General features: G+C 43.1%; 1 protein-coding gene and 1 non-coding gene across 2 annotated transcripts; both read right to left on the bottom strand.

Moving 5' to 3' along the window:
- Positions 1 to 1303: 1303 nt before the first annotated feature.
- On the bottom strand, positions 1304 to 21524 carry LOC139410572 (myosin heavy chain, fast skeletal muscle-like). Its single transcript, XM_071155866.1, has 41 exons — positions 21505 to 21524; positions 20970 to 21015; positions 20610 to 20837; positions 19467 to 19613; positions 18472 to 18628; positions 16743 to 16770; positions 16385 to 16493; positions 16139 to 16231; positions 15911 to 15971; positions 15613 to 15711; positions 14578 to 14681; positions 14067 to 14205; positions 13674 to 13792; positions 13355 to 13504; positions 13089 to 13259; positions 12561 to 12864; positions 12171 to 12235; positions 11989 to 12076; positions 11755 to 11872; positions 11464 to 11587; positions 10258 to 10394; positions 9574 to 9829; positions 9082 to 9324; positions 8562 to 8738; positions 8317 to 8462; positions 8045 to 8135; positions 7360 to 7749; positions 7112 to 7238; positions 6797 to 6915; positions 6458 to 6654; positions 5963 to 6146; positions 5681 to 5846; positions 5250 to 5374; positions 4740 to 5048; positions 4327 to 4530; positions 4056 to 4181; positions 3254 to 3424; positions 2513 to 2617; positions 2321 to 2416; positions 1793 to 1924; positions 1304 to 1433 (listed from the first exon to the last, which is right to left on the bottom strand). Exons 3-41 carry the CDS (start codon positions 20823 to 20825, stop codon positions 1413 to 1415), a joined length of 5814 nt encoding a protein of 1937 aa, XP_071011967.1. The 5' UTR covers positions 20826 to 20837; positions 20970 to 21015; positions 21505 to 21524; the 3' UTR covers positions 1304 to 1412.
- On the bottom strand, positions 19991 to 20066 carry trnae-uuc (transfer RNA glutamic acid (anticodon UUC)). Its single transcript has one exon. It is a non-coding gene; the product is annotated as a tRNA-Glu (tRNA).
- Positions 21525 to 21989: the final 465 nt, after the last annotated feature.

The following is a 21989-nucleotide window of genomic DNA, read 5'->3' as shown; positions in this document are numbered from 1 at the left end:
ACTGGCCCAACACTAGGCCAACTGTAAGTGTATGTCTGCTCAGGGGTTCAAACTGGCAGCCGTGGGTTACTGGCCCAACACTAGGCCAACTGTAAGTGTATGTCTGCTCAGGGGTTCAAACTGGCAGCCGTGGGTTACTGGCCCAACACTAGGCCAACTGTAAGTGTAAGTCTGCTCAGGGGTTCAAACTGGCAGCCGTGGGTTACTGGCCCAACACTAGGCCAACTGTAAGTGTAAGTCTGCTCAGGGGTTCAAACTGGCAGCCGTGGGTTACTGGCCCAACACTAGGCCAGCTGTAAGTGTAAGTCTGCTCAGGGGTTCAAACTGGCAGCCGTGGGTTACTGGCCCAACACTAGGCCAACTGTAAGTGTATGTCTGCTCAGGGGTTCAAACTGGCAGCCGTGGGTTACTGGCCCAACACTAGGCCAACTGTAAGTGTATGTCTGCTCAGGGGTTCAAACTGGCAGCCTTGGGTTACTGGCCCAACACTAGGCCAACTGTAAGTGTAAGTCTGCTGGAAATCACCTTTTCCAATTATGTGTGATCTCTGATAATAACCCAGAAATAAAATCTCACCGACATTTGGTCAGATGCTCGACTACCATCTTTGTTGACGTAGTCTGTCCACGGGAGATGAACGTGTTTCTCTTATTTTTGTCCCCCCACGATGAAATCGGGGAGGGGACTATGAATCTGACTCTGTCCGTTAGTACGTGCCAACATTCGTACAACGTTAGTCACACACGATGTCTCAGACAGCAGTGGCCCGATTTTGACGATTTGGGTGAATGATGCGTCTTGGCCAGGTGGTGGCGCTATAAGAAATTGAAAATGCTAACTTTGAACAGTTCACAGCCCTCACCCCGTTTGACCTAATGTTTTGAAATTCTGTACATACTGTGGGTCCCTCTCCTCACGAGTGACACATTTGCCTCAGGGCCCCATATGGTCCGCCATTATAGATATTACGCCATTTGGAATTTTGTGAAAAACACTTAAAACGCTACTCTTCTGGCACCGAATGTGGGGGATAACATGTTTACTGTTGCCTTGTTTTCTTTTTCCCCTGAAACGGTAAAGGGTTCAAACTATTTTCTTGATGTTATGAATGGTCAGTTCATTCATCCATAGCTCTGAATGAATGTGAGAGTTTTTTCCAGCCTCATACCTCGGCTGTTTACCAAAATAAGTGATCGCTGTATTGTGGTTGGAATCCCAGATTGCTCCTTTAATTAAAGCACAATATCTAGTATGAAAAAAGCTGTTATCTGAGTAATAAGTCCACAGTCACAAAGGAAGTGTACGTAGGCCTAAGTGTTTTTAATCAATGCTCGACATTTTACCATGAAAATCATATTTTATGCAACACAGGAAAATGAAAAGACTTTCATCTTCAATAGTTTGATCTTCGTTTATTCAGCAGCTTCTTTGCCCTGTAAGAAGAAAGACAAGAACGGGTCAGTATTAATTATAAACATGCTAAATATATAACACTATAATGCATTTAAGGCTCAATGCTAAGCTTTAATTTTCCATTTTTGAAGTACCAACTTAGTTTGAAGGAATCTTTTTTGTTGTTGCCCTGATGTGCTTCTTGGAGATGTTCAATACGTTTGAGTGAGTGTAAAAGGTCAGTATTGACCTCAGTGAAGGATGAATCATAGGTGGTGTTGATGTGGTCATGTTTGAACATGAATCAGGTGTGAATCAGGTGTGAATCAGGTGTGAATCAGGTGTGAATCAGGTGTGAATCAGGTGTCAATCAGTTGTAGGTTCAGCAGCATCTCTGTACCTTTCCACTGTCACGGCTCTTGGCTCTGAGCTTGTTGACCTGAGTCTCAGCGATGTCAGCACGCTCCTCAGCCTCCTCCAGCTCGTGCTGAACCTTCCTGAACTTAGACATGTGCTGGTTGGATGCTTCCTCCTGGGTTAGGGGAAATAGGAGAGCAGAACATCAGCATTCAAATAGGCCCCCGGCCCCCAGGCCCCAGGCCCCCCGACCCCCCAGCCCCCGGACCCCGGCCCCCCGGCCCCCCAGCCCCCGGCCCTCCGGCACAGCAAATGAATATTCAACCCCCTCTCCTTTAAGTTGCTAACAACACATAGGCATATGGGAGGCACTCAGAAAAGTACATAAGTTCTTCAGTTGAGTCATTGTGGACTGATGTGTATTAGCACTTACACTAAACTATAGGCACATTAAGTTTTGTAATGTCTACTGAGGGGTTAAACTGTTGTTGATATGTGCAGAGGGTCCCTGGTTCGCGCCCGGGTAGGGGCGAGGGGACGGTCTAAAGTTATACTGTTACATATGACTCACCGCTTCCTCAGCCTGCCTCTTGTAGGCCTTGACTTTCATCTGCAGCTTATCTACCAGGTCCTGAAGTCTGCCAACGTTCTTCTTATCCTCCTCAGTCTGTGGGAGAAGATCAAAGAGTCAATGCCACATAGTTTTTACACACGAACCTGTCTGTGTTAGTGTCAAGTGTGTGAAGAAGACACTTTCTCTTACCTGGTAAGTGAGCTCCTTGACTCTGCGCTCATACTTGCGGACTCCCTTGACCGCGTCTACACCTCTTCTCTGCTCGGCCTCCACCTCAGTCTCCAGCTCACGCACCTTTTATGGAAGAAATTAACGTAGGCATTCGAAATCAGACGGGACAAATCTTTTCAAAACAGGTCTATTATTCTAAGTCAAAGAGGCACAATCGTTGTCTGTTTCTATGTAGTTTAACGTTTAGAATATTATGGTCTGTAATGAATATTATGGTCTGTAATGAATATTATGGTCTGTAATGAGTATTATGGTCTGTAATGAATATTATGGTCTGTAATGAATATTATGGTCTGTAATGAGTATTATGGTCTGTAATGAATATTATGGTATGTAATGAATATTATGGTCTGTAATGAGTATTATGGTCTGTAATGAGTATTATGGTCTGTAATGAGTATTATGGTCTGTAATGAATATTATGGTCTGTAATGAGTATTATGGTCTGTAATGAGTATTATGGTCTGTAATGAATATTATGGTCTGTAATGAGTATTATGGTCTGTAATGAGTATTATGGTCTGTAATGAATATTATGGTCTGTAATGAATATTATGGTCTGTAATGAGAACAGCTTTTCATTGTCTAGGTGCATTATTGACAGAATGTCATAACTCAATGGACCTACAGTATGTATTTTATTATAATGAAATAAATGTCCATCATTCAGACTTTCAATCCACTCTGCTGTTAACTCACCCTGGACTCCAGTTTCTGGAGCTGCTTCTTGCCTCCCTTCATGGCCAGATTCTCAGCCTCATCCAGACGGTGCTGCAGGTCCTTGACTGTGACCTCCAGGTTCTTCTTCATCCTCTCCAGGTGAGAGCTGGTGTCCTGCTCCTTCTTCAGCTCCTCGGCCATCATGGCCGCCTGGAATGGTCGTTTGTTGAATTTATGCACCAACTGGCACCAATCATAGTCTCTCTAGACAGTTGTGTTGCCTCCCAGACAGATGGGTAACCAACGTTCCAGCATACATGGGTTCACTAAAACAACTGACAGCTTGACAGAGAGGAAAGGGCGTAGTGGGACGCTGTAAAAATCTGTCCAGAACCCTGCCGAACATTTACAGTTGCTAGCTATATGAAGCATATTTCCAGTTAGTGTATTTTGCAAGTACATGTAAGTAGTTTGCATGTGTCATGATGATAATAGTAATAATAATAATGACTAGCTGTGGCTTTTATTAGCCTAGCTATCTGTGTCCGCATTGTGGGTCTGCCTTTGTCATGGTTCCATTGAGATTATTTTTAGGCCCCGCCTGGCCAAACTCACGATTTGTTGGTAGATTTACCTGTCTGAAGAGCACCTTCCCCATTTTGGCCAAGAAAATCTGACACAATTCCCAGACTTAGTGCTGTTGCCCTACATCTGGGATTCCCAACACTACACCAATCATAACTTCCCTCTGAGATCCTTGTTGTGGTTAACCAGCCCAGCTACCATTGGCCCTTTAGGACAAATCAAAGTTGACATTATTCAATCGATCATAAGGACTCACATCAGTGATGGCCTTTTTGGCCTTCTCCTCTGCGTTCCTGGCCTCCTGGACAATGTCGTCCACCTCTCCCTGCACCTGCACCAGGTCAGTCTCCAGCTTCTTCTTGGAGTTCAGAAGGCTGGTGTTCTGGAAGAGGAAACGAGACCATTTGTTTTGACGCTCAAGAGACCTTACAAAGTCACAGGGCAGAAATGATGAAAATGTAAAAGGCAGCACTGTCGAATTCCAGATGCTTGGTCGCGTTTCATTAGAAATGGCTTTTGACCCATACCTGGGAGTGCAACAGTCCGACGCGCTCGCTGGCGTCTACCAGCTCAGTCTCAGCCACTTTGCGGCCTCTCTCTGTCTGCTCCAGAGCAACTCTCAGCTCCTCAATTTCAGCCATCATCAGGCCGTTTCTGCGCTCCACCATGGCTGCCTGCTCCTTCATGTCCTCTGAGGCACGGACGGCGTCATCAAGGTGCATTTGGGCATCCTGGGATTCACAATGACATAGGTTCATTAGGACTCATTGGAAAGTAGGGGCGATAGGATCATTCATAGAAATGTAAATTGGTAAGAACTTCCCCAGTTTCCCTACCTTTCTACAGTATATTAATCCACTCTTCAATTCTTTTCTACAGATTCACAAACAAATACCTCCCCATGTTCAGGTTGTTGAGCCTGATGTCCCAGTCCCTTTACCTTGAACTGTCCCTGGATGTTCCTCAGCTGTTTCTGGGACTCAGCGGCCTGCCTGTTGGCGTGGCTCAGCTGGATCTCCATCTCGTTCAGGTCTCCCTCCATCTTCTTCTTCACCCTCAGGGCGTCATTCCTGCTCCTGACCTCAGAGTCCAGGGTGCTCTGCATGGAGTCAACCACCCTCTGGCTGTTCCTCTTGATCTGCTCCATCTCTTCGTCCTTCTCAGCGATCTTCCTGTCCACCTCGCCCTTAATCTGGTTCAGCTCCAGCTGCACACGCAGAATCTTGGATTCCTCGTGCTCCAGTGTGCCCTGGACAAAGAGAAACAGTCAAACGAATTGTGTTTATTACACTTGGATGTGTATAACACAAGGAATTAAATATACAGTTTACTCTTAATTTGGGTCATGGGAGGATGGTCAACTTCTCGTTTGAGTCTCGAGCTGAAAAGGTTTTAGAAGCCCTGGGCTAGTGTAACACTCCTTTTCCCATCATACAGTTGTAGTTTGTACCTCAGCCTCCTCCAGAGCGGTCTGGATCTCAGACTTCTCTGTCTCCACTGTCTTCTTGGCCTTCTCCAGCTCATGGATGCTCTTGCCAGTCTCTCCAATCTGCTCAGTCAGGTCAGAGATCTCCTCTGCACACACAAACAGAGGAGCAGTTTAGACTTTAGATTTTCAGTGGAAATCACCAATGCTCTCAAGTTGACATTAAATCATAATAACAGTTCATTAAAGAGTAGCACTTCATACGGTCTTGCAACTCTAATTGCCCTGCACTTCCTTGAGTTGTTCAAAGGAATACCGATGACTAAATCATAATATTTTTAAGTCTACATGAAAACACGGAGATGGTGTAAAAGTCATTTTGATGATTACGGTTCCTTCCATTTTCAAAACCCTAGTCAAAGATGAACTCAATATAACTTTTTTCAAAATCTCACGTTGCAGGTTCTTGTTCTCTCTCTTCAGAGTCTCCAGATGATCCAGAGCCTCCTCGTAGGAGTTCTTCATCTTGAAGAGTTCAGTGCTCATAGAGCGAGCTTCCTTCTGAGCTCCTTCCAGCTCAGCCTGGCCCTCCTCATACTTCTGCTTCCACTCTGCCAGAACCTAGGGAAATCCATGGGATTTTCATTAGAAGTCAATAATGAAGAGTTTTGAATAAGAAATAAACTAACATTTTACTACAATTGATCACATGTAGCAGACAGAAAATGCATTTTCACCTTGTCAAAGTTCCTCTGCTTCTTGTCTAGGTTGGCGGCCATGGCGTTGGCTCTCTCAACGTCAATCATGAGGTCCTCCACCTCTCCCTGCAGCCTCTGCTTGGTCTTCTCCAGGGAGGCGCACTTGGAGTTGGTCGCCTCAATGGTCTCCTCAGCCTCCTGCAGACGCTGGGCCAGCTTCTTCCTGTTGGACGATAAAGAGGTTGGTTTTTATTGTGACCAATTTGTTGAAAACAAATGCTACAATAGATGCTACAAATGCTACAATAAATGCTACAATAAATGCTACAAATGCTACAATAAATGCTACAAATGCTACAATAAATGCTACAAATGCTACAATAAATGCTACAAATGCTACAATAAATGCTACAAATGCTACAATAAATGCTACAAATGCTACAACACATATTGATGTAACATTTTCTCAGAGCCCCCTACCACCCTCACCATCCACACCCCATATTTGAGTTTTTGCTGTTGCGTGTGACTCACTTGGCCTCCTCCAGCTCTTCTGTGCGTTGGATGGCATCAGTTTCATACTTAGTCCTCCACTGAGCCACCTCACTGTTGGCCTTGGACATGCCGCGCTGCAGCTCTGCCTTGGCCTCCTGCTCCTCCTCAAACTGCTCTCTCAGGAGATCACAGTCATGGCGGGCAGACTGGACACCGTGGGCCAGTGCGTTTTTAGCCTGTGAGAGACAAAGAGAGAAAGATAAAGACCAGAAGAGTAAAACAAATTGCAGTAGAAGTCTGAGGGTGGCATAGTCACAATCTATTTGAAGATTTGGCTCTAAACTCTGTAGTCGGTGGTGTCCATTTTGGATTCCTTACCTTGACCTCCTCCTCAATCAGTCTCTTCATCTCCTCAACCTGCTGGGTGAAGGCCTGTTTGCCTCTTGTCAGCTGAGACACCAGGGCTTCCTTCTCCTCCAGCTGGCGTCCAAACTCACCTGCAGGGATAGAGGGACATCTTGTTAATGGGATCTCTGTTCACTACAATTAACAACGTATTTTGAGGTATCGTAGGGCAATGTTAGGTGGTGAATAGGACTGTAGAATCTACAGTATGTGGACTGGACTATATAGATGCAGCCTCCAACACGTTATTGTACACTACGTTGGTTTGTTGTTCATTGTTGACGGTACCATTTTCTGTCAGGAGTCTGGCCCTCTGTCCGCTGATGTCGTTGACCTGGCGAACATTCTCATCATTCTTAGTCTTGAGCTCGCTCAGCTGGTCCTCAAGTGTACGGCACATCTTCTCCAGATTGCCCTGTTAGTGAAACAAGTCCCAACATTACTTTATACATGGGACTCTTGTCAACTTCAGTTCACTTGAATATTAATGAAGTTGACCTTCCTCAACACTGCTTGACTAAAACATCACTACTCACCTTAGCCTTGGCGACAGCCTCCATGTTGCTGGAGAGGTCATCAATCTCCATCTTGTACTCACTCTTCTCTTTCTCCAGCTTCTGCTTGACACGTTGAAGGTTGTCGATCTGCTCCCCGAGCTCAGCCACACTGTCGGCCTGCTTCTTGCGCAGAGCGGCGGCTGTGGCCTCATGCTGCAAAGTGGACTCTTCAAGATCACGACGCAGCTTCTGGAACTCAGCCTCGCGCTTCTTGTTCATCTCAATCTGAGCAGCAGTGGCGCCTCCGGCCTCCTCCAGCCTCTCGCTGATCTCCTCAAGTTCCCTGGAGAGATCGGCCCTCTGCTTCTCAACCTTAGCCCTGGCAGCACGCTCAGCCTCAATTTCCTCCTCCAGCTCCTCAATACGGGCCTAGAACAGGGAACAGGAGCAGGGGGGATGAACACTACAATACAGTTGAAACATGAAAGAATAAGAGTTTGTATATTTTGTATAAATGTGTTAACAGAGAGTCAGTTCCACTAATATATTAAGTAGACAGTGTCCCATGTGTCAAACCAAAACCATAATGGTAAGAAGCACCATCTTCCAACCTACTGAGCCATCAGAAGCCACAAGGAAGAATGTGTGCTATCAGAATACATCTTCTAAGGAAATGATTCAGGTGTGTTCTTTCCTGTACTGGAGCTTAGATCCTGTACTGTACCTGGAGTTCCTTGATCTTCTTCTGCAGCTGAGCTCCCAGAGACTGCTCATCCTCTATCTTGCTGAGGAGCTGAGTGGTCTCAAAGTCCTTCCTAAGAAACACAAACACGTCGATTGCGGAGTTAATTTGATTGTGTAAAGGGAGAATATCCTACCATTCACTTTGCTTTTAAGAATCACGTGCAAATGCTAATTGATAATTACAAGAATATGTCAAGAACAACCATTATGATCAATATGGCAGTGATACTGTAAACATTTGTTTGTGTTTACTTCTTGATTTTCTCATCAGACTGCTGCTTGTCATTCTCCAGGTCCATTATGGACTCCTGGGCCAGTTTCAGATCTCCCTCCAGCTTTCTCTTGGCTCTCTCAAGGTCCATACGGAGCTTCTTCTCTTGCTCCAGAGAACCCTCAAGCTACAAGATAAAAACACACACATATTGTTCAAAATCTAAACAACTGTAGATAATATCATCTTGCATACTCTCATGGCCAAAATGTCAAACTCCACTCACGTCGTCCACTTGCTGTTCCAGCTTGGTCTTGGACTTGGTCAGAGTGTTGACTTTGTCCTCCTCTGCCTGCAGGTCATCCAGTGTCTGCTGGTGGGCCTCTTGGAGGGCTTTCTTCTCCTTGGTCAGCTTGGCAACACTCTCATCCATAGACGCCATCTCCTCTGTCAGGTTTTTAACCTGAAAACAGCACCAGCCAAAATTAGTCATTGGTCATCTCCCTATAAAGGAGAGATTGAGTTATATATTTAATTCATTTAATTCAGATTAGAAATATCAACAAATACTTTCCTATAGATTCAACACTAGATGGCAGTGTACTCCGGAGTACTAAGGGGAAGTCATAAACGAGGGGGGAGAAGAACATGCAATGGATGTGGGGAGTAACCCGAAACTGACATTCCATTATTTTGGGTCTTGATTTTCCCTGCACCCACAAAACAACTTGAATTCAATTTCTGTTTAGCTACATTTTGAGTTGGTTATTGTTTGGATTATTGTTTTGTTGGACTGTTTATGATACCTTGTTTTCGGTGGCGTGCTTCTCCTTCTCCACTTTGGCCAAGGTGAGCTCCAGGTCATCAATGTCCTTCTTCAGCTCAGAGCACTCATCCTCCAGCTTCCTCTTCTTGGCAGTCAACTCAGCATTCATCTCCTCCTCGTCCTCCAGCCTCTCGGTCGTCTCTTTGAGTTTGGCCTCCAGCTGGATCTTGCTCTTGATGAGCCCCTCACACCTTTCCTCAGCATCGTTCAGATTCTCTGAATCCTGGTTTCAGAACAACAGAAAAACATCTGCGGCTTCACTTTGTGTATCAACAGATGGACGTAATTTAGCCAAAGAGGTCAGAGCAAATCAATGGAAATGCATGAAAAATATGTAGCCTAGGTAACATAGGATATAGAAATACCCGACTTAGCCACATATGTCACAGTGTGATTGTGTGTGTGTGTGTGTGTTCGTGCCTGTGATCATGTGTGTGTAAATGCGCCGTCATGACGGTCGTTGCTCACTCACAGATGAGACTTGAAGCGCCAGGTCTGCCCTCTCCTGCACCAGGGCCACTAACTTCTCCTCCAAATGCTTCTTGGTGGCCAGAGCCTTGGCCAGGTCCGACGTCATCTTCTCATAGTTCTCCTTCATGTTGGCCAGCTCCTTCTCAGTCTCAGCGCTCTGCAGCAGGGGCTTGATCTTGAAGTACAACTTCATCCATGGCCAGGTTTTAACATTCATGAATGAACGGATGTTGTACTGGATGGAGAAGACGGAATCTCTGGTCGACAGAAAAGACAGAGTGACATGTTTAATTAAGCTACATTCTGGTATTCAAAGAACCACAAAATGGAGCACACCCCCCACCCCCCCTCCGCCCCCTAACAAAACTTTTGTGTACAGCTAAGAAATGGGGCTAGGGAAAAGTAACCCCTCTTGAATTCATAGACAGCTCTTTAGATGTGAGGACTGACAGCTCATGTTAAGCTCATGAGGGAGGCATTTTATATTCTTCAACAATGAATGGGCAAATATCGCACATTTAAAATGACAATTCAACAGCTTTCCAAATCCCAAACTACAGCTTTAATAGAACATTATAAGACGTATTTCCTCATTCAGATCAACTCACATCATATTCACTATGTAATCACAATGCATGAGATACAGCTGCTTGACAGAAAGCTTTGCATGTCTACTCTCCCTCACCTCCTCTCCATCATCTTGGTGAACTCTCTCCTCATGAGGAATCCACGGCTGAGAGCCTGGACCATGCCGACCAGAGAGGCCAGCTTCTCGTCTCTCATCTCCTCCAAGACACCCAGCAGACCGGCTTTGAAGAACACCTGAGACACAGGTTAACATGGTCCATTATGAAACCACAGTGACAGATAACAAAAGGAATCAAAGGAAGAGGAACAACACCACTAGATTGATTTGAACAACATGAACATTGCGATGCTTACAAACAAACCACGTGATAGGTTGTTTCTAAGTTGTTATTGTAGAGTCGTAGAGAGTTAGTGAACACAGACACAGAAAACTGCCCCCATCCCTCTCTAACACAATGCTTTCTATGGGGCGGCAGGGTGGCCTAGTGGTTAGAGCGTTGGACTAGTAACCGGAAGGTTGGAAGTTCAAACCCCCGAGCTGCCCCTGAACAGGCAGTTAACCCACTGTTCCTAGGCCGTCATTGAAAATAAGAATTTGTTCTTAACTGACTTGCCTAGTTAAATAAAGGTACGCATTTCTCTTCCGTGCTTGTGATGTACGACTTTGAAGAAAACAACAAAAAAAAAAAAATGTTTTTACAGCCTTTCCCATTACTTAAAGGGGCACTCTGCAATTTCCACATCTATTTTTTGGGACTGATAAATGAAGTACCACTGATTCTTGAAGAAAATATCAGATAAATGTGTGGTGTTGTCTTCAGCAAGCACACTAACTATAAATGAGACAATTTGGGGGTTAACTTCACACTCATCTTAATGCAAATGGTGCCAAAGAGATAACACCAATTAAATGTACCCAGTGAATAAACCTGAGAAATTGTGAGCTTACCCCATCAGAACCCCAAAATATTAGCTCTGTTGTTTTTAAACTAAGTAAGTGTAAACAAACACTATATAGCCTAAAAACGTGGTTAGAACTATACTGTTGATATCGTGGATGGTCAGTCCTTACGTCCGTAGCTCAGTCTATGAATTTGAGAGTGGTTACATTTCTCCAGCTACATCCCTCAACTTTTTTACCAAAACCGGGGCAGGGAGGACACTATGCAATTGTTTCAACTGCTGACTGCCACTTTAAATTAAGAAAATAACGGTGAACAAGGATGAACTGGAGAGATGTTGAATGGGTTTAAATGATCACTGAAGTTTTGTTGTCCGCTTTTGCAGGTTGTATGTGACTGACCTTGGTGTGTCCAAACTTGTAGTCATCGTGATTCACATCAATGGACCCAAGCAGCTTCTCAGAAGCCTTCTTGTTGTCCATGAACTGGCCCTCGGGGATGACGCTGGCATTCAGTACTTTGTACCTGAATGAGGAGAAATGTTAAAAGAAAATCTGTTAAGTTGTAATAGGTCAATTATATTACATAAAATGTAAGACAACTCTGATGCTGTTAAAACCCTTGGAGCAGATCTTTCTGTGTGTGCGTGTCCATGCTTGCATGTGTTTATTAGTGTTTTGTGTGTTGTGTACCTCTGCTTGAAGTCAGCATAGATGATTCTGCTGGGGAAGCCCTTCCTGCAGATCCGGATACCCTCCAGAACACCATTACACCTGAGCTGGTGGATAACCAGGAAGTTCTCCATCAGACCTGGAAACACAAGCCGAGTCTCTTTAAAATGATCTTAAACAGGTTAAAGATGAGTTGGTTAAGGTTACTGATACTGAACTGATAAGATGTCATATTTAACTCAACATGTATAGTACCTGGAGTCTTTGACTCGTTGGGGATCAGGCAGCGCACAAAGTGAGGATGAGTGCTCCTCAAGTTGGTCATCAGCTTATGTAAGTTCTCCTATAAGAGGGTTACAAAGCATTTTCTCAGAAATCATTCATGATAATCAATGCACTTTTTAGAAGGACTGAATATCCACATTTCAGAAGCTCACCCTGAACTGGGACGACACCGTCTGCATGGAGCCACCCTTCTTCTTGCCTCCCTTCTTGGTATTATCTGTTCAAATGGGCAAAGTAAAAGATAACTAGACAAGTCCATTTCCTGTAGCGGGAGGAATAAATAGAATAACAATCATAAGAGTATGTAAGAAATCTATGTGTGGTGTTGTCTTCCGCAAGCACACTAATTATAAATGAGACAATCTGGGGGTTAACTTCACCACTCATCTTAATGCAAATGGTGCCAAAGAGATAACACCAATTAAATGTACCCAGTGAATAAACCTGAGAAATTGTGATTACGTTCCAAGACTAAAAGAAAATGTGGGTCTGAGTTTGTAACTAGTGCTTAAATAAATATTTTGTCGTGATGCTAGTCTTACCCTCAGGTGGAGCTGTGGGATACAGGGCGACCAACAGTTTGACTGATGACTTCCCGTACAGCTGAATAACTGAATCGTTCAGGGGGTCCTTGTTCTTCTCCAGCCAGCCAGTGATGTTGTAGTCCACAGTGCCGGCGTAGTGCACCAGGGAGAAGTGGGCCTCTGCCTTGCCTTTGGCAGGCTTGGGCTTCTCAAACGCCTTGGTTTTGCCAAGATGCTGGGAGTACAGCTTGTCCTTGAAGGTAGTGTCTGAAGACTTGGGGAACATGCACTCCTCTTCAAGGATGGAGAAGATGCCCAATGGCTTTACGAAAAGAGACGTACATCAAATTAGTGATATTTACATTTAGGATCACATTCATTCCTTTAGAAAACATGATATTATAGGATTATATTCACTTAGGGGCAAATAAAATGAAACATTGAGTTATCAACAGTCAAATATGTTATACCCCAGTGATAATATCTCTCACAGCAATCCCTATCAGCTTTGCTGTTGTGGTCCATTATATTCCTCAGACAGTTTACCTTCTCAATAAGCTCAATGCAGGCAGCCAAGTCCATGCCGAAGTCAATGAAGGCCCAGACGATTCCCTCCTTCTTGTACTCCTCTTGTTCCAGGACAAACATGGTGTGGTTGAAAAACTGTTGCAGTTTCTCATTGGTGAAGTTGATGCACAGCTGCTCCATGCTGTTGTACTGTTGAAGGAATTTCAGAAGTGATCATTTCATCATTATACAAGGCTGTAATCCCTCTGTCACAACAAATTGTCTTGTTCTGGTCTCATACTCACATCAAAGATCTCAAACCCGGCAATGTCCAACACGCCGATATAGAACTGCCTTGGATTCTTGGTGTCCAACATCTCGTTGATACGGATGACCATCCACAAGAACATCCTCTCATAGATGGACTTGGCCAGAGCCGAGACTGAGTTATTAACCTGAAATGATAATACCTCAAATGAATACATGCAATATTGACCGTGTCTAGTGATAAGGTGATGAGAGCTTGGGAAAAATAACATCACTATTCAAAAAAAGCTATGCACTCGTCCCCAAAATAATTGCGGTGGTGAGAAAATGGTAGATGCTGTGTTTGACTGCCTTTACCTGAGGCACGGTCTGTCCCTTAGTCACATACTCGTTGCCGACCTTCACTCTGGGGTAGCACAGAGCCTTCAGCATCTCAGCTGAGTTCAGGCCCAGCAGGTAGGCGATTTTATCAGCCACTGGAGAGAAAACCAACAACAACAGACTCAGGCACACAAGATGTTTCTGATGTCACACTAACAAAACAGTTTGGTCAACTCTTTTGTGGGTTAAGTTTTGATTGTCACCCATTTCCATTTGAAATCATTTCTGGAGGTTGAAATTTGGTCTCCAAAAATGATCTCCTACCTGACTTTCATGTGGCACTGTCTGTTTAACATGTTCTATTTCTATGTTGGGGACTGGGAATGGGACTAATGCTCTACATATTGTATATCTATGAGTGGGACTCACCCTCTGTGCCGTCTGGCTCGGCCTGCTCCTCACGCTGCTTCTGCTTGAATTTCAAGTTTCCATGGTGCAGTACAGCTCCTGTCAGCTTGTAGATGCCCACCTTCTCCTCATTAGTGAAGCCCAGGATTGTAATGGCATCCTGGCATTAGACAGGAAGTACAACAGTGATGAAGTGAACAGCAGATTGCTCAGTTCCAGCTCACTCCAGAACAAATGGGATTGATAGATTTCACTGGCTTCTCAGCTCCACATCATTACGCTTGGCCAACACACTAGTAGATGGCAGCACAAAAGGAGTTTTACATTGTTCCACAGGGCACTTAGTGGCACTCTCTTGTTGATGTTTTACATGTATGTGCCTCAAGGTGAAGTCTGAAGGCATGAAGAGTGCGTCGAGGCACATGCCTAACTAACACAAGGCATTTAGTTGGAATTGCACAATGTATTCAGTGTGTATGGTGGTCCTACCCATTCCATATGTAGAGTTTGGTTAACCCTTTGTATAACTCACGTCTGTGGCATCCAGCTCTTCCTTGTCGTTGATGCTGGCCACAGTGATCTGTCCCTGACTGCACATGGGGAAGTCGTAGGGGTTGGTGGTGATGAGTGACATTTCTGTGGACAACAGAGAACGGCCTGTCAGTTAAATCGCTCAGAATTCTTCTGTCCTACCTTCACAGTATCTCTCCCTCCTTTACTCAATAAGTGGGACTCAATGATACATGTAGGATATAACAAATAGCATTATAAAAGGTTCCTGGACTGATGCAGCACCGTGCAATACTTCCCCCAAAGACCTGACCCGTGTCCAGATGTCTTGATCTTCCCCCAAAGACCTGACCCGTGTCTAGATGTCTTGATCTTCCCCCAAAGACCTGACCCGTGTCTAGATGTCTTGATCTTCCCCCAAAGACCTGACCCGTGTCTAGATGTCTTGATCTTCCCCCAAAGACCTGACCCGTGTCTAGATGTCTTGATCTTCCCCCAAAGACCTGACCCGTGTCTAGATGTCTTGATCTTCCCCCAAAGACCTGACCCGTGTCTAGATGTCTTGATCTTCCCCCAAAGACCTGACCCGTGTCTAGATGTCTTGATCTTACCCCAAAGACCTGACCCGTGTCTAGATGTCTTGATCTTCCCTCAAAGACCTGACCCGTGTCTAGATGTCTTGATCTTCCCCCAAAGACCTGACCCGTGTCTAGATGTCTTGATCTTCCCCCAAAGACCTGACCCGTGTCTAGATGTCTTGATCTTCCCCCAAAGACCTGACCCGTGTCTAGATGTCTTGATCTTCCCCCAAAGACCTGACCCGTGTCTAGATGTCTTGATCTTCCCCCAAAGACCTGACCCGTGTCTAGATGTCTTGATCTTACCCCAAAGACCTGACCCGTGTCTAGATGTCTTGATCTTCCCCCAATGACCTGACCCGTGTCTAGATGTCTTGTTACCTTGGATGTACTCATTGTAATAGTATTTTTTATCTTATTTTACATGTTCCACAGATGGAGGTGGGAATAATTTCTCCTGAACCTCTGCTTTGACGTACCAACTATCTCAGGTTTGTGGTTGGTCATCATCTGGAAGAAGATGTGGTAGCCTCTCTCATCGGGCAGCTGGAAGGACACCCTGGACTTCTCTAGCAGGTCTGTGAGAGAGAGAGAGAGAGACAGAGAGAGAGACAGAGAGAGAGAGAGACAGAGAGAGAGAGAGAGAGAGAGAGAGAGAGAGAGAGAGACACAGACACAGAGAGAACATGAGATACAAATAATTGTGATGATATGATCTCCAAAAAAGTATCTCTGTGAATTTAGAAAAGCATTGAGAAACAAGGAAAACCAACTCACAGGTCTCAATGTCAGCTTTAGCCAGTTTTCCTCCTTGGAAGTGAATCCTGATGAATTTACCCTGTAGTAGAACATGGAGGTTAGAGATAGGTCAACTAAATACATGTACCATCTTACTTTAATAGATTAACAGTTTGTTGAGAACTACTGAAACCAGAGAACTAGAGAACTACTGAAATAAATGTTTCCAATATAAGATAACTTCCACAGTGTGCCATTTATACTTACAAAGCGAGATGAGTTGTCATTCCTCACTGTCTTGGCATTACCGTAAGCCTCCAGCAGAGGGTTAGCAGCAATGATCTGATCCTCAAGAGACCCCTGATCGAGACAAACACAAGTTGCTCAGAAACTGGTAAAGTGGTAAACTTTGTTTTTCTAGATTTTTTTTTTAACATTCATTTTCCTTGAAACAGGTTTTGACACCCAACCAAACTGAAATGTGTTAAAAAGATAAACATAAGCACAACCTACCTGCATTTTGCTGGGGTCTACTTCCTTCTTGGCGCCAGACACTGCAATGGTGGCAAAGTACTGAATGACACGCTTGGTGTTGACAGTCTTTCCTGCACCCGATTCTCCACTGGTTTATATGACAGAGAAAGAGGGGTTTTAGTTACATGTTTGAGTGCAAAATTGGCTTTCACTAAGAAATAGCATTGAACAATAACACTGTTGACCTGTTTTCTAACATAAATAATGAACAAATATTTCATCTACTCATTATTACACAAAGCCTAATCCATAATGTCATGTATGTTTTTCACACCAAGTCACCAAACATATTACAATAGAAACCATTTGTCAATTGACATTTTAGTAAACAACTTACGTAATCAGAACGGACTGGTTCTCGTTATCTGGAACCAAAATACATATTGCTTATCATGCCCAAGCAGCATTATGGGTACATTATAGCATTCATAGCATCATCATGAATTTCAGTATGGAACATTCTCCATTCAAGGCTACTGAATGCTCAGATATTTCCAGCAAACTGTTCTGACCTAGACTAGAAAACACGAGATACACACTTAGAAAAGAGGGTTCCTCAAGGGTTCTTTGGGAAGGGTGATGGTTCTATGTGGAACCATACTGACTCGGAGAACCCTTTGAGCTCTTCAATGGTTATTTGCAGTTGAGAAAAGGTTCTTTCCTTTTTTTAGTGATAATTCAAATGTGGGGGCGGCGGCTCATTAGAATAGTGAGACTGTCCTTCCAGTTGATCTAATCTGTTGTGTACTGCCATCACAATGTAGGGAGCCTAGTGGTTAGAGTGTTGATCCAGGAACCCGAAAGGTTGCTCTTTTCAATCTTTGCGCTAACAAGGTTAAAATTGCTCCAGGTTTACCTTTGATAATGGCTGACGCTGGCCATGACCCCACTCTCAGAGGGTGTTCGGATGTGCAAAAAACACTTTTCTATTTCATACACTTGTATTGGATGGATGTAGGTGAACATATAATAATTATATATATATGGGCAAATATAAGAACTCACCAAATTATTATTATGGCCAGTGCTTGTGTCTTGTGAAAGACTAGTGTGTGGTCTTGTGTTTTTTAGAGAACTAAAATCAGTGTTTTTTTTTTATTCTCTCCATAGGAACCCTCTTCGTTCCAGAGCTAACACACCTGATTTATCTTGTCAATTATAACACACCTGATTTATCTTGTCAATTATAACACACCTGATTTATCTTGTCAATTATAACACACCTGATTTATCTTGTCAATTATAACACACCTGATTCATCTTGTCAATTATAACACACCTGATTTATCTTGTCAATTATAACACACCTGATTTATCTTGTCAATTATAACACACCTGATTTATCTTGTCAATTATAACACACCTGATTTATCTTGTCAATTAACTAATAATAAAACCTACAGAATTGTAACATATTACGACTAATCAGAAAAGAAGAATCCTTATCGTTGTTCCAAAGGTTCTTTGTAGAACCGTTCTCCATTAAGGTTCTATAAAGAACCGTTTCTATTCGGAACCAAAAAGGGTTGTAATGATAGCGGAACCCTTTGTGATGTTCTCTTTGTAGAACCACAAAGGTTCCATTTACAACCGTACGAGTATGGTTCTTTATAGAACCCTCAAGAAAGGGTTCTACATAGCACCAAATAGGGATCCGCTATGGTTACAAGCCAAATAACCCTGAATAGAACCATTTGTTTTAAGTGTGTACCTCTCTAAAGCATAGTTTTACTTTCATCCATCCGTCCGTCCATCCGTCCATCCGTCCATCCATCCGTCCATCCATCCATCCGTCCGTCCATCCATCCATCCATCCGTCCATCCATCCGTCCATCCATCCATCCGTCCATCCATCCATCCGTCCATCCATCCATCCATCCGTCCATATATCCATCCATCCGTCCATCCATCCATCCATCCATCCATCCGTCCATCCGTCCATCCATCCGTCCATCCATCCATCCATCCATCCGTCCATCCATCCATCCGTCCATCCATCCATCCGTCCATCCATCCATCCATCCATCCATCCATCCATCCATCCGTCCATCCATTAGAGGTCATACCAATCTGCATGAACTGGAAGGCGTTGTCAGAGACGGAGAAGATATGGGGTGGAGCCTCCATCCTCTTCTTCCCTCTGTAGGCGTTAACAACCTCCATGTCGTACACAGGAAGCCACTTGTAGGGGTTCACCGTGGCACAGAAGAGCCCAGAGTAGGTCTGGATGAAAGTGATCAAATTAAATTAGGGGATTAACAAAATCTGATTGACTTTCACCTGGATTCATATGAGGATGTGGGTGTACTTTGATTATGTGGGTCTGCAATATTGGTATGTGTAGTACTGTATGTGTTAATGTGTAGTACTGTATGTGTTAATGTGTAGTACTGTATGTGTTAATGTGTAGTATTGTATGTGTTAATGTGTAGTACTGTATGTGTTAATGTGTAGTACTGTATGTGTTAATGTGTAGTAACTGTATGTGTTAATGTGTAGTACTGTATGTGTTAATGTGTAGTACTGTATGTGTTAATGTGTAGTATTGTATGTGTTAATGTGTAGTACTGTATGTGTTAATGTGTAGTACTGTATGTGTTAAAGTGTAGTAACTGTATGTGTTAATGTGTAGTACTGTATGTGTTAATGTGTAGTACTGTATGTGTTAATGTGTAGTACTGTATGTGTTAATGTGTAGTAACTGTATGTGTTAATGTGTAGTACTGTATGTGTTAATGTGTAGTACTGTATGTGTGTAGTACTGTATGTGTTACTGTGTAGTACTGTATGTGTTAATGTGTAGTACTGTATGTGTTAATGTGTAGTAACTGTATGTGTTAATGTGTAGTACTGTATGTGTTAATGTGTAGTACTGTATGTGTGTAGTACTGTATGTGTTACTGTGTAGTACTGTATGTGTGTAGTACTGTATGTGTGTAGTACTGTATGTGTTAATGTGTAGTACTGTATGTGTGTAGTACTGTATGTGTTACTGTGTAGTACTGTATGTGTGTATTATTTTATGTTCATGTAATTGTGGATGTTTATGCAGGTATCTTACATAGATCATCCATGCTGCATAACGCTCTTTGAGGTTATACAACACAGAGGCTTCATTCAGGTAGGTCATCATGGCCATGTCCTCAATCTTGTCGTATTTAGGGGGGTTCATCTGGTAGACGTCTGCTTCCTTGAACTCTTTTCCTTCCTGAAACAGTCAGAAATCTACATTACACACAGATCAAACTGGACTTGACTGAATGCTTTTTTTAAAATACGTACCTCCACCCACTGACTATACAAAACATTAAGAACACCTGCTCTTTCCATGACATAGACCAGGGATGGGTAACTTTGATGAGGGTGTGGGCTGCCAGCTTCCCATCCTTGACATAGACTGACCAGGTGAAAGCTATGATTAACCTTATTAAGGTAACTTGTTAAATCCACTTCAATCAGAGTTGATGAAGGGGAGGAGACAGGTTAAAGAAGGATTCTTAACCCTTGAGTGGATTTTATACCATTAATTTACCAGACACTGCTATCCAAAGCAATTTCCAGTAGTGAGTTTATACATTTTCATACTGGTCCCCAGTGGGAATTGAACCCACAACCCTGGCGTTGAAAACACTATGCTCTACCAACTGAGCCAGACGGGACCAGAGGATAAAGGACTAAATATTTAAGTTGAATTGAACGGGGTATGGTAGTAGGTGCCAGGCACACCAGTTTGTGTCAGGAACTACAACGCTGCTAGATTTTTTTCACGCTCGACAGTTTCCCTTGTGTATCAAGAATATTTTACCAGCCTAAAGACATCCAGCAAATTTGTGGGAAGCATTGGAGTCAAAATGGCCAAGCATCCCTGTGGAACGCTTTCGACACCTTGTAGAGTCCCATGCCCCAACTAATTGAGGCTGTTATTACTCAATATAGGTAAGGTGTTCCTAATGATTGGTGTACGCAGAGTACATAGTGATTCTTGACTTATATTTGTGAGAAAAAAATCTATGCAAGTTTTAAAGAGCAACGATAAAAATTATGTTTGAAGGTTATATTCTGTTTACACAAAAAACAAAGCAATGATTTTTAATCTATATTTTGTTACAGATTTTTTCCTTTTCATGCTGATGTTTTTTTTTTTTTTCAATAAATAAAGTAATTGCACAAAATTGAACTTGAATACTTTTCAAATCAGCCTTACCTGCTTGGTGCCGTCAGGATTGGTGACTGTCACAGTACACTTTCCGTCGGCCCTGTCAGTGACCAAACCCTTAAGGTACAGCTCTTTGACGTCTGACACATAACAAGCGTTCTTTGAGTCAAAGGGTGCGGCTTGTGCCTCCATCCTCTCCTTCTCAGGCTTACGGAGGTATATGGCAGCCTTGCCGTAGATTTGCATCTCAGCGTCCGTACTCATGGTGACGGATTACTAGGAAAGAGGCGAAACAAGACACGTGATTGATTCTGTGGTGCTTCCTCCACCGTGAAAAGAGTAAGGTGAAAGGTATCTCACAGAATATTTTCATCACTTTTAAATGTGAAGACTCAAACCATTCCTCACCTTGTTTTTCCCCTCCTACAGATGAATTTGTACTTCTTGGAGGAACCTGTGAAACATCAGGGTGTGGTGAATACGCACAAGTCTAAAGTCCTATCGTTTAGCCCCCGAAGTGCTAGAAAACGGCACCCTTCGACTCAATCATTACGGCCATGTCCATTTCAACTACAGGTGCAACTGGTCAATTTAATTTTCAAGGTGGCAACTCACTTTACGACATATTCTGTCAAGAATTCAAATAAATACCCCTGAAAACATTCTAGACCAGCCCCTAACTTACAAACAAGCACAGGAGCAACATGTTTAACCACAAATAAAATATTTTAAGTAAAACAAATTTAAAGTTAAATTAAACACCTTTGATTTTTAACTAACATTTCAAATCAATGACACTTGAATGCATATTTTTAAATAATCCATAAAACAAGTAAAAAATAAAATTCAGTACTCAATTCAAACCGTGCAGCTACTGCCTCAGATTCTGAATGTAAAGATGTGACAAATGTATAACCTCTAAAGAGGTTGGAGAGAGTCTTACCACAGAGGAAGAAGGTATCTGACTTATGGATACTGGGTCCTCAGCCTCCTTATATCTGTCTGGAAGTGCCAACCAAGCAGAAGTTAATTATGGACCAGTCTGGTGAAGGAAAAAGGATTGGATGAGAGACCTCCCCCCGGGACCTATGTGTCTTGTGTATCACCAGCGTCACCAACATCCAGGAGCGTCACACTGCCAGTATATGACTTATTCATGGAATATTGGTCTGAATTGAATTTCACTGAATTTACACAAATGAGAAATGTCATTATTAATAGTTAGGACAATATCAAAAGTTTGATTCATCAAATTGATTCCAATGTTACTACCAATGTCCCTAAAATACTGTCCATATTGCCCCACTACCACTAAAATAGTTTAAATGAAATCTAATCTGACCTTATTTACTTAGGTTTTAGTGGCACTAATCTTTATCAATGACCTTATATATATGTATATTTTTTTTTGTTTGTTTGTTATTATTT

The sequence above is a fragment of the Oncorhynchus clarkii genome, chromosome 6 (genome assembly GCF_045791955.1).
Source record: "Oncorhynchus clarkii lewisi isolate Uvic-CL-2024 chromosome 6, UVic_Ocla_1.0, whole genome shotgun sequence".
NCBI classification, from domain to species: Eukaryota; Metazoa; Chordata; class Actinopteri; order Salmoniformes; family Salmonidae; genus Oncorhynchus; species Oncorhynchus clarkii.
The sequence above is the reverse complement of the archived record's forward strand: the minus strand, read 5'-3'. Positions and strand labels throughout refer to the sequence as shown.

Coding starts and splice junctions, on each gene's coding strand:
- LOC139410572 (XM_071155866.1), bottom strand. CDS start 20,825: ATGAGTACGGACGCTGAGATGCAAATCTACGGCAAGGCTGCCATATAC. Junction 14,682..15,612: donor CCACAAACCTGAGATAGTTG/GTACGTCAAAGC, acceptor TGTTGTCCACAG/AAATGTCACTCATCACCACC. Junction 6,655..6,796: donor TGATTGAGGAGGAGGTCAAG/GTAAGGAATCCA, acceptor TGTCTCTCACAG/GCTAAAAACGCACTGGCCCA.